The following is a 13,390-nucleotide window of genomic DNA, read 5'->3' on the forward strand; positions in this document are numbered from 1 at the left end:
ACTGGTTCCTGAATATCTTCTCTGAAACAAGCACTTTACAATCTTTATCATTTAAAACACACAACTGTGTAACGCATCATCCCTACATCAACCAAACACACATCAACCCCGATTTTATGATCCAGAAACAGATTCTGGTAGTTAGCTGCTCAAGCAAGTAAGTGATGGAGTCAGGATGACAAACCAAGCCTGATTCCAAAGCAGTGCTCTTTATCCAAAGTATTTCTAGTATCTCCCAACATGTGGCGCATACGATGGAACATGAACTGATTATAATTAATTCACCACCTGAAATGTTTATTTTTTTATGTATTTTATAAAAATTAAACTAGTGCAAACCTGTGGTTTTTACAAAATACAAAAAGTAATCAAATATAGTGAAAAATCAACAAATTATAGGTGTTTCCCAGCAACAGCCAAATGACTCAGTACTTCCCATAGAAACATTTCAATTAAGTTCATCATATTCTCTTTCTTCACTGAGTAAGAGGCCAAGTTTTTGTAACTCTTTGTGCCCACTGTCACCAGTTTCTAAAGGATTCCACACATTCTTTAACTGAATGAAGAACTTGGAGTATTTTTATAGTATGGGCAGATTTAACACAGAAGGAAAGGTTTTCCTGGGAAACAGCCTACCTTCCCTTGCTACGTATGGACAGCCATAGTTTTTTGTTGAGACACCTGATGCTTCATAAATTCAGTCTCATCAAGTACTCAACTTCCATGTTGTTTTAAGTTACTCATATTCAGTACACCTATGTTTCGGTGGAATCAAATGCACCTGGAATAACCCAGGCAAACCTGAATGATGACTCACTCTCTTCATCCAAGAGTCTGACACAGTGAATGGCTACAGGAGAAGACTAGAAAGTACTTTCTCCATTATATGGAAATCCAAAATTATTTGCACCTTTTCTTACAGTCATTCTGGTTTCTTTCACAACAAACACAAAGGATGCATAGGCTGTGGCCTTGGCAGGTGAACTAAAATTAAATAAAAACTGCTAGGCTCATAAGACCAGCATGGGCCAGGGAGCTGTGTCCTACACAACTAGACTGAGAAACAACGGCTTGAAACAGAGTTGGGGGAAGGGGGGACGGAAGAAAGGAGGGGAAAATGCAAATTCCATGCTTTATAAAATACCAACAAATGCTTAACACCTTTATGATGGTAATTTTGGGTCAATATTGAAGGGATTTGGGGGGGAAAAGCCTAAGCCCCTTGTGAAAACTGAGAAAGCCAGTGAAAGCGAGAACCAAATTCTTTAATAACCACTAATAACCACTTTATTCAGTAGCTGCTGCAAGAATGTGTTCCAAAAGCAGTATTCTAATTCACGTACATAAGTTCTTTATTATTTCTGACTTTTACTTCACCTTTCTTCTCAGTCACATTTGCAAGAAGAAAAAGGAACTGTGGTAAATGTGGATTTAAATAACCCAAAGAAATTACTGGTAGGCACTGCTTACATGTTTTCATAAGAGTGACTATCAAAAAAAAAAAAAGACAGCAGTACCATTACAGTCAAATAAAGCATAAAGAACTGTAGATTTTTTTAATGTAAATGACACTTTTTATTAATCAGGTATTAGATACTATCAGTTGACCCTTTTAGTGTAAAAGCTAAATAAACAAAATGATAGAGGTTTAACTAAAAATATTTTGACATTTCTAATAAAATATTTTCCTTATCCATTAGTATCTTTCAAAAGCTGATTATAGAAAAGAACACAAAATTGTAGAGATTTTATTATTTTTTAATTTTATTAATTTATTATTAAGCGGGTTTGGAAAGACAATTATAAATTGTTTTCTATTAACTTTTAATTTTCTAATTATCTTTCTAATTTAAGACCAAGTGCCTCATTTCTAATTTCAAAAAATAGAAAAGTATTATTCTCTTTATTCAAGAACTAGACAAAACTATCTTTATTAAGATGTAGCCTTATTAGTTAAAACTAATAGTACCAAATGGCATTTTAATGTTGTACTAATTTATCCACACTTCAACTTTAAAAGCATGCATAACAAATTTAAAAATCCACAATCATACTATAATAGATAATCACGAAATAGTTAAATAGACCTCTGGTAACAATATGTCAAAGTTTATAGGAAAGTATACCCGTTAAAAACAACTTCTATCATCTTAGTGTTTTTATAAAGCTTTTACAGACTGACATTCACTTTGACAGTACTTACACTATACACACATAATTTCAGTTCATCTAATATTAGACTAAAGTGAGTAACATTACTAGAACAGAGAAAATGATCAAATCATAGCATATTATTTACATGGAAGTCTTTCTATAATAATTAAGTTAGTAAAAAGACTACAGCAAAACTGAATGAAGACAAAATTTTACCTTTTCTGTATTGTAATATAAAGATTTCAAAGTAGTAAACAAGGGTGGGCAGCCTTTACTGAAGTGAACCCTCAGGAACTTGTCCATTAGTTCTCTAAATTTGTCACCTAGAAACAAAAGTGTACTTTGTTATACTTTGATTAATGCAAAGAGTTCTCAAAATGATTTTATAAATAAAAACTCACTCAGAAACAATTGTCCTCCTCTCCAATTCTTAAACCCAAAAAGTCTGTCAACATTATTTGCTCATTACCATCAAAAAGCCTAAGACCAAATATCTCAATTTGCAATTACATTTCTTTCCTAGATCTAGGTTCAAACTATCTTCAAGGAACACATCCAAAGATAGGTAAACAAAATGACTGTGCAGCTTAGAGTTAAAGTAACCTACTATCCATTCTGAATATAGTCTCCATAGCAAGTGTCCTTCCTATTCTCACTGACCACTACAGACGTAGTCCTACTACCTGCAGACGCTCATAAAGCACTCTGCAGACTAAAGATTCTACTATAACCAACACTACATTCATGTAGCAGCCAAAAAATATTTTTAAACATAAAGCAGTATTTACAAATGTTTTCCTAATCAACCTAGTGATTTACTTCTTCATTCATTCCACAATCACTGACCAAGCACCTACTATGTGCCAGGTACTGTTGCCAATACTGGGGATATAGTAGTGATTAAAACAAAAAAAAATCATGGAACTTAACATTCCAAGGGTGAGAAAGACAATAAGAACGTATGTTAGACATTAGACTGAGCCTTGGCACATGCTAATATTAGAATTAAAATAAACACCCTATTTGCAACATCAAGTAAATAATTCTATTATTGCCAAACTCTTACCAAAAAATTTTGGTATCACTTTTTAAAAGCTGAAAAAATTTTAATTTTAAATACAATGGTTCTAAACTCAGACGTGAACTTTTTGAAAGTAAGGATTAATATATGAGGACATGGATTTGTCCACTCATTTGGATAAAAAAGATACATATTATGTCATGAATGATTTAACCTAAAGTAAGATTAAGGAAATGAACTCTTATGGTTTCTTTAGGAATCACAAGACATTATTAAAAAACCCAACAACCCAAAGAGGTCATTTTTATTTATTTTTATGTTTGAACCTTGTTGAACAAAATATGCATACTTAATTGATGTCATAAAAAAGAGAAATCTAAATTTTATTGAGCGGAAAACTTATCAAATATAAAAACACATAAAACATCTGTTAACTCAATTTACTATAAAGACTGTTTTCAGGTAATCACTAATCTTTTATTAGATCGTATACAAAGGATAGGTCTTTTGAACATCAAATTACCAAGACAACACAAAATTTCTTTGGGTGAAATACACATCATTACTTCCTTAAAAATCAAAAGTGATTTCAGAGATCCAATCTTTCCAGCACATCCTCTGATACAAAGTAAAAGTTAACAATATTGTGGTAGACAGTAAGAGATGTTGCTGCTTACAGGAACGCATAAACCTCCATTTATTTTGTATGACCTTGCACAAATAAGTTGTCCACTAAAAACCTCACTTTCTCCACTGTAAGATGCGGGTAACACCACTCGCCTCAGGAGTACTCCTGTATGGCTCACACAAGACGGGGAGTACAGAGGAGTAAGCAGTGTGTCTGGCAAACAGTAACCACTCAATAAATGTTGTCTATCACTATACGTCTTGATAGCTGACAGCTACTGTATAAAAATCTTTTCCTACCATCCACTGGAAAAACAAGCACTTTAACTTCATGTCAGAGGCGACTCTAAACTCAACTTCTTGGTCAAATTTCTGTCCATTCAGATCATGCCAGTAGATTTTATTTTAAAAGACTATGACATACTCAACTCTCAATTATCCACAATGCTGAAAGCCTCTTTTCCCATTAAACTGTTATTTACACTGTGCAGCTATGAGAAAAAAACAAGGAAGCTCTCATGTGCTGAAATAGGACCAAACTCCATACACAGAGTTAAGTGGGGGAAAAAAAACAGGTACAAAACAATCTATGCCACCATTTTTGTACAAAAGGGGAAAAAACAGGAAAGCTATACACAAACTCATCACACATATTTTTACTTATATATGCACAGTGTTATTTCTGGAAAAATACACCATCTAGTGGTAATGGCTGCCTCCAGGGAAGTAAACTTGGTGGCCTGGGGACAGAAACAGAAAAAAAATTTCACTTAGAAACCTTTTTAGGGGGTGGCAGGTTAGCTCAGTTGGTTAGAGCGTGGTGCTGATAACACCAAGGTTGCCGGTTCGATCCCCACATGGGCCACTGTGAGCAGCACCCTCTTTAAAAAAAACAAACAAAAAAAACTTTTTTGTATGAATGTATTATCTGAACAAGAAGCCTACACACAGCTAGTCAACTGCTCGGTCACATACTATATCCAAAAATTACTATTTATCCATCTTATAATACTGCTTTAGGTATAAGAAAAACCCTTTCATAAAAACAAATCATTTCTTTTCTTCCTAGTTATTTTAAAATAATTCTTTAGTACTCCCATAGTCTTTCCTTTAGGGGTGAAAAACCCCATCAATCATTACGTGCCTGCCTAGCATTAAAGCTTGCAAACAGGCTATCTGACTACAGAGATGTTATGCTAATTCTCTCTAGATGTGTAGCATAGATTCACATAAAAACTGATGTCCCCAAAACCACTGCTTAAACAACAAGATCAGACTGTGTCTGATTCATTGGAAATTCATTGTAAATGATGGAGCATGTTTTTCAATACAAAAAAGAAGTTATAATTACATGACCTGATAGAGGTGTTAGCTAACACTACAGTGGTAATAAAATTGCAATACATAAATGTATTAAATCAATATTCTACACCTTAAACTTATACAATGCTATGTATCAATTATATCTGAAAATAAATAATTCAATGGAACAAAAATAATAGTGCAAAATTTGATTAGCATTCTGTTTAATACTCTGGATTATATCCCCCCTCTCTTTCGTAACCTTGACCAGTGTAGACCAATAGAACACGACGAATTATACTAATTATTCTGAAAAGTAGCTATATCCCTCCATTATTTTTACAGTACTTAAAATTTTAGGCTCTTAGAGGATCACCCCAGGACTTCTGTGTTCCCTACTAAGTATTAAGCCTTTTTATTTAAAAACTGTAAAGCCTTTTTCAAAAATTTTCTCAAATTCCTTGCATTCTCAAATTCAATCATGTTTTTTGGAAAAGCTCTTATTTGCTTTTGATATGCTCAGATACCTTATTTCACATAAAAATATTTCTAGAAAGGCAAAAATACTTCATGAAGTATTCAGCTTTTGCACAGGTACAATTAAATCTTTGAACAATTATATGTTTGCTGAACATATAATGCGTGAACAATTACATGTTCACTGGAGCTTTGTAAATACATGTATGTTAGAGCCTCACAGTGACGATGACCTGGAAGCCTGTGCCAGCTGACAGACCCCTAACTGAGACCTATCTTGTAGAGAGACCCTCACAGTATTTCAAAGGCAGACTGTCCCAGGATACAGGATGACTCCACTTTAACCTAAATCATATTTCACAATCAATAGCTGGTTCCAGACTATCTTTCAATAAAATTGTTTCCTATCATGTACTGAGAGCTTTTAGCAAACTTTATTGACTATGAAAATAAATCTAGTAAATCTGAAGGCCCATGTTCCATAAAGGAATAATAAAACTAAGAACTCTTGCTTGTAATCTTAAAATTAAATAAGTTTTCTTTTTTTTCCTAAGAGGCACATGAATGCATCTGAAAACTCCAAACTAACAGAATATACCCACTCACACTGTGGAACACAAGACATACCTTGAAACTGACTTAAAAAAAAGAGAAACCAGACACAAAAGGCTACCTATAGTTTAATCCCATTAACATGAAATGTTCAAAACAGGCAAATACATACATAAAGACAGCAGATTAGTGATTGCCAGGTCGGGGGTTGGGGGGTTCGGGGTTGCAGGGGTGGGAGTGACTGTTAATGGGTACAGGTTTCTTTCCGGAGTGAGGAAAATTTTCTGAAACCAGATATTGATGACAGTTGCACAACTCCATGGATATACTAAAACACTGAGTTGCACACTTTAAAAAGTGAATTTTATGGTATGTGAATTACATTTCAAAAACCTGTTATATTTTTTAAAAAGGAGATGTAGAAATGTGAGCCCAAGCATCTTCCATAAAACACTTTGACCCAGAAAATGCTCCTCCCTGCACATTATATTCCATCTTGGACATTCACAATGAATGTATTAAAGTTCTAAGAAGTCCTGTTTGTTTACCCCAAAGTTCCCCAAACTCACTTGACTGAAGAACACCAGCTCCCTCCCCACCAAGCCTATTAATATCCACTTGGATGTAATGTGCCCTGGAAAACATTAGGGAAATCTGCTCTGAGTATTTCACAAATACAAAACAAAAATGTGAGGATCAGAAGAATATTATTCATCATCTGTGGAACTGAAATGTACTCGTGGAAAATGAATTTTTTAAATAAATTCCCATCTACTATTTAAACCAATACATTTCTAAAAGGTATTTCATGTATTTTTTAAGTCAACTAAAATACTTTTAATTTCTATGAATGTTTTGATAAAAAGTATAGCCTAATTATTTAAACAAATACACTACCTCCTTACCCCATGCCTAGAATAGAGATTTTTTTAAAGTTGTATTAGCTTTCTAGGATCTGATTTGTATCAAAAGACATGCCCAAAGTCCCAAGAAATAATTCATAACCTAGAACACTTTCAACTGAAAATGAAGACAACTCTAAGAAAAGTGGCAGGGAGCATCTGCGATCTCGCTCCCCGGCATATGTAGTCAGTTGGGCTCAAATAAACTCTTACAAAAATTCTTAAAAAAAAAAAAAAGAAAAAAGAAGCACAATTTTCTATAAAATCATCAACAAAGATATTAACTACCTAAAAAGCTAATGTACTCTTTACCTCCTCTACAGCCCAAAAGTGAATGAGTTCGGCTACATGCAACAACTTGGATCACAGTCATTAATACGCCTTTGCTCAATTAAAGCCAATCACAGAATACATACCATATATTACAATTTACATAAAGGACAGACGTAGGGTTCTTTTGTTCTTGTTTCTAGGGATACAAAATACATGGAGCTCTATAAAAACAATGGCATGATTGTTTTTTCAGGGAAGTGGTCATCTCTGAAGACAGAGAGCCTTTAACAGAAGTGCAGGTGTTCTCACCTTGAACATAGCAGTGGGCACAAGAGCTCACAACTCTTTCTTTGAATATATGCTCTAAAAAGATCTAAAACTTCTACCACTTAAATCACAATACCTCATATAAAATTTATCTTTAGTTCTAAGGCATATAACTTACCTTCTAAATATGGTGTTAGTTTTTAAAGTCACATAAGAAAAACAATTCCATATAAACAATTTCTGATCCTTAAAACCAACATATAGTTATACACTGAACGCTCTTATTAACATATGCAGAATTCATTCATAACTGACCCTTCCCACCCCCAAGACTGGTACTGAGGTAAACTCTGCACCAGACACAAGCTTTTAAAATGTAAATGAAGTTGAGCCATTTTTTACAAATAATTATTAGTGTTACAAAAGCTATCCTAATATTACCTGGGACAAGATTCAAAGGTAATCTCCTAGGTGAAATGGCTCTGGGGTGCTGCTCACTAATTTCTTCATAAAGCTGAAGCCTCTCTTCTAAAGTGCCTGTTATCAGTAAACACGTGTGAGAGTCAAAGCATCAAAACTTTTACCTATGATAAAACACTAATAAACTTTAAACATTATAAGAAAAATTGCATTAGCTATATTAAAGCAGCTCAATTTTTGTAAGAATGACATTTAAAAGTCTGGTAGTGAAATAATGTAATCAGTAAATCACCATTTTAAACCCAATCTCTGGAGAAACCCCAATTTTTTTATTACAACAGATTCTATATACCCAATACACAACTCAAATCAGACCCAACCAAGACGCTGACACGATACACTGCATTTCTCTTACATTCCTTAGCACACAACCCATGAAAAAGAAAATGTTCCCTTATATCATCTTACATAAACCCTCTCCCCCAATGAAGCCTACATACTCATATATCCCCACAGAATTCTAAAACACCTATTGATTAGGCTTAGAGAAGCAACAATATTAAGATCATGAATGCAAATGTTTTATATTTAAAAACATGAACTACATTTCTGAGGTAGCTTTGACACTTAAAATCTCCAATGAAACTGCATTATAAAGAACCCCATTAGTACAGATTATGTTTAAAGTAGCAAGCATTTCTGCCAAATATAATGATATAAAATATACTTCTAACTGAAAGTATAGAGTTAGATTGGTCTTGGTCCCTCCCAAGACCAATCTAATTTTATAGTACTACAGAGAGGCTCTACATATAAACCATATGATACTTTGCAATAACAATTTACAGAACAGAATCTGGGTCTAGTTCATTATTCTAAAATAATATTCTGTATAATTTATGAAGAGAGACTGCATGCATTGTTTTATACAATAAGACAACTTAGAAGAGAATTTTCAGAAAAAGCAAACAAACCTGTTTTTAAATTATAAGATCTAAGGGGATTTTAATTCAGACCACAAAAACACAATTATTTTAAGAATAACCCTTGGTGCTAGTAATTAAGGTGTTGCCACATTAAGTGTAGTGTTCACTATCAAGATTATAAACACTGCATTTGTTTGATTTTGTTTAGACTCCTTCCTTCCCCCAAGAGTATGTTTTGGAGCTCCAATGTGGTTGGATTTTTAGAACTGGGATATGTGAAAAATAGTTTGCACAATCTGTTAACAATTTGGAGACTTCATGAAATATTAAGGACCCTTATACTAAAATTCACATGAAGGCTATTACATATTTTTTTTAAAAGGAGTTCTATATTTATGCCTAATAGTAGAGAATGACAGGCTGTAGTATAAAAAAATTTTTCCACTACCCCAGATATAACATCTTATAAATGTAGTTAAATTAACATTAAGACAAAACCAAACCATTTCAATGCCTTATTTCAAGTCACAAGTTGGAGCTCCAGAACTTACCATGGGGGAGAAAAGGTCCTAAGGAACCTAAAAAGATAAAGTAATAATTAGTTTTGTAACCAATACATTTTATATTAAGCATGGATCCTGACATACGGAGTATATTACATTCATTTTACTAAAACATGTAAACATCTGTATTATTAACTATATGTCACTGATAGTTTAAAGAGAAATCAGTTATTTCACATTTCCAACTTTCAGACATATGACTTGTCCTTTTTAAGAAATATATACACATATATATTGATCTAATCGATGTTTAAACTTTCATTTTTAAAAAAAAAATTAAGGAAATAAAAACTTTAATAATGTGACATTAAATTTTTGATACAAACAGAAAACCTGGATTAATTTATAACAGTGATTAGGATAAATAGATTTTTTTCATAGCTCATACTACTATAAATATGGGTAGCTACCTATTTACCATACTAACTAAATTTAAAAATCCTGCTATTTCAACACCGCTGAGCCATAGTTTCATAATTATTTCAGGTATATATTTATCCATAAGTAACTATGATTTTAGGAATACTAACTGCTGCTAACATTTAATTATGAAAATATTAGGGAAAATTTGGAATACTTTTCTAGATTTATGAAAAGAGTCAAGCTTATCTAATTTCAAAGGATGTATAACAATTTGTTCTAGACAAATTAACTTAGTTTGAAATTAAGAGAACCGTTTTTATGCCAATGCTACATACTATATACCCACGACAAAATTTCTTTGGCCCAATTCTTATGTTTAGAGGTTGAGGACAACATACCTCTAATTCTTTAAAAATACTAAATAATTATGACATCATTATCCCAGAAAGGGCACCTCATTTTCTACATTAACATGGGGACATCTTCTAGTTAGTCTACACTGGTAATATTTTACTGGGTGAGAGAACTTAATATCATCTGCAAGCATTTCTCACTTAAATATAAATATTTCAATTCATTTTCACTCCCACGTTTAACCTATAATACTCTAAATGGAAAAATTCTAACGCTAAAAATATTGGTCCTAAAATATCATTACAACTTTACATTTTATTATACTTCAAACACGAGTTAAAAGATGTAGAGGAAAAAAATCATTACATACTAAGTTGTAGAGCTTTTTCCAAGCCTTCATAATAATACCAATTTTCTGCATTCCGATCAATCAAGTTTTTGAATACTTCACTGGCTTCTTTTAATCTTCCCAATTTCAACAGCATTTCCCCTAAAATTAAATTTAAAGTCACATTCAGTTTACTTAAACATTAAAAATCTTTCTGACCCCCGAGATTTCACTAAGCATTATTAGTATCATAGCTGTCTATGAAAGAGCTGTACGTGCCTCCCTTGGGGCATGCTGCAGATTATGTACTAAACATAGATTAACAGCTTGCCTTCAGAATTGGACCTTCATATACACATTCTACTATACTAACAATCCTTTTTGGCTCCCTCCAACATCCCAAATATTCATATCGGATATTAATTTGTTAGTACAAATCTTTGTATTATGCATATTTTTATATACTCTTTAAGATAAGTAAAGACTCCCTACACCCACTGGCAAATAATTCTAATGAAATATCCCTACCATCTTACTGCAAGATTTGAATGTACTTTTCCTGATAAACTCATACATCAAACAATTCTTCATTCCATTATTTTAGTTTCCTTCCTAGGTCACTAAAATTGGAGTTAATTCAGTAAAACAGTAACACTAAACACACTAAACACCACTTGACAGCAAGAAACCACACAAACCATGTTCACCTCCAGGGTGAGTCACCTCCAGGTTTCAGTTTTTCGGTGGCTTTTACTAAGCCACACAAATTGAAAGTGAATAGGGAAACAAGGATCTAAACTTCTCAAGTACAATGGAAAGTACACCTAATCTAAGATAAAAGGGAGATTCTGAAAAAATAATTTATCTCAACTTCCTATCCCTATGAGTTCCCATTTCCCCAAAGAATCTGTTTCAAACAAATAATCCTCCGAAATGTCTTCAGTCATATTATTTCAGCCTTCTTCACTTTGGAGGAGGCACTATATTATTGGATTATTATGCAGTATTATCTTACTGTTTACATATATTATGTATTACTCAAGCTCTTGAGCAGAACTAACTAGGTGTAATTACTAGTTTCACCACTTTCTAGCTTCATGACCTTGAACACGTTACAAACTTCCAATGTCCATTTTCTTACCTCATATCAACTACCTCAGTCTGCCTTTATGATAATCAAATGAAATAAATTACTTAAAGTGGTTAGCACAGTCCTTGGTACAAAGTGAATATACATAAACATTTGCTACTTAGAAGTATAAACATGCCCCATTCCTCCAGAATTAACTTCCGGTCAATCCAATTTTTACCCTGCTTACACGGCATATTCTTCAATTCCAAAAACTTTATCTTCTACCACCACTAGGCAAAGGTTATTATTAGAGGACTATACAGGACAAATATGTACATTTGCATATTTATAAAGTAAGTAAAAATCTCTAACTTTATTTAAAATGTTTTTTAAAGTATCTTAATATGTTACTGGCTACAAGACATAAATGTGTAAATAGCAAAGGTCTCTGGGCCTTCAAAGTTCACTGAAAAAAATAAATATACCTTTCTCTATAAGCAATACAGAGTACTGGCTTTCTATTCAAATTGAAGGCCCCCAAGTTACCCTACTAAGCAATATATGCTGCAACTTGCACAACTTTTCAACCAGAATTGACCTTACTGTATCATATCTACTTTTTAATCACTGCATTCCCTATTGATGCTATAGGACAAAGACAGAAAAAAAGCAACCTGAGAGTTAAGATTTAATCAGGAAATAGCAAAAGTACATCAGAACATAAAAATAATTGCCTTTTTAGTTTGCTCCCATCAATTACAATAGAACAAATCAAATTATTTATCAACATTTTACCAACAGTTTGAAAAACAGTGCTGTAGTCAATATTTAAATTAGTACTACTCACAACCAAAATTAAGTCAATCAGTTACTATACATTAAAAAAAAATTGGGTATAGCAGTTAAAAAAAGTAAGGGCTCATGAAGACATAAAGGAACCTTAAATTCATATTACTAAGTGAAAGAAGCCAATCCAAATAGACTACATACTGCCTAATTCCAAGTATGTGGCATTCTGGAAAAGGCACAACCATGGACACAACAGAAGGATCAGGTGTTGCCCGGGTTGGGGGCAGGGAGAAACAAATAGGCAGAACACAGAGGATTTTTGGGGCAGTGCAACTATTCTGTATGATACTATAATAGTGGACATGTGTCGTTCTACATTTGTCAAAACCGAAAGGGTATACAACACCCAGAGCTAACAGGGATGGAAACTATAGACCCCAGGTGGTCACGATATGCTAATGTAGCTTCACTGATTGTAACAAATGTCCCATCTGGTGCAGGATGCTGATAAGGGGGGGAGGCATGAGTAGGACATAGGGTCTATGGGAAACCTCTGCATCTTCCACTCAACTTTGCTGTGAACCTAAAACTGCTCCCAAAAATAGTCTATTTTTTAAAACTTTGTTTTTTTTTAAAGTAAGAGCTCCAAAGTCAGAAAGATATGTTTAGAAATTAACTCTACCACCTGAAAGGTGGGGTGACTTTGGGCAAGTCTTTAATCTCTCTAAGCCTTAGTTTCCTCAACTATAAAATGGGGATGATAAGTAATACCCATGTTAGAAGTGCTAAAATTTAAATGAAATAAAGTAGTTTAAGCAATTACCATACTCTGAAACACAGGAATAAATATTAACTATTATTTTTATTAAGCTTTAGAAGTCCTGCAACTACATGAAACTGGTTTCAAACTAATTATTTTAGTTGGACATTCTATTTTAAACAGTATTGTTCATGGAATGGGTAATTGATGAGCAAAGTTTTGTTAAGAAAAAATGTGCAC

General features: G+C 33.2%; 1 protein-coding gene across 4 annotated transcripts in view; it reads right to left on the bottom strand.

The window, feature by feature from the left end:
- Window positions 1–13,390, bottom strand: part of NAA16 (N-alpha-acetyltransferase 16, NatA auxiliary subunit) — a 55,633-nt gene that overhangs the window by 28,976 nt on the left and 13,267 nt on the right. For 2 of the 4 annotated variants that reach the window (XM_074329338.1, XM_074329339.1), the window contains 4 exons: window positions 10,572–10,691; window positions 9,473–9,499; window positions 8,017–8,112; window positions 2,371–2,477 (listed from right to left, as the gene is read on the bottom strand). In XM_074329338.1, coding sequence (XP_074185439.1) covers window positions 2,371–2,477; window positions 8,017–8,112; window positions 9,473–9,499; window positions 10,572–10,691 — 350 coding nt within the window. The remainder of the gene's footprint in view (window positions 1–2,370; window positions 2,478–8,016; window positions 8,113–9,472; window positions 9,500–10,571; window positions 10,692–13,390) is intronic. The other 2 variants (XR_012495440.1, XM_074329340.1) reach the window with 1 other exon arrangement.

Source organism: Rhinolophus sinicus, linkage group LG04 (genome assembly GCF_036562045.2).
Source record: "Rhinolophus sinicus isolate RSC01 linkage group LG04, ASM3656204v1, whole genome shotgun sequence".
In the NCBI taxonomy this organism is placed as follows: domain Eukaryota; kingdom Metazoa; phylum Chordata; class Mammalia; order Chiroptera; family Rhinolophidae; genus Rhinolophus; species Rhinolophus sinicus.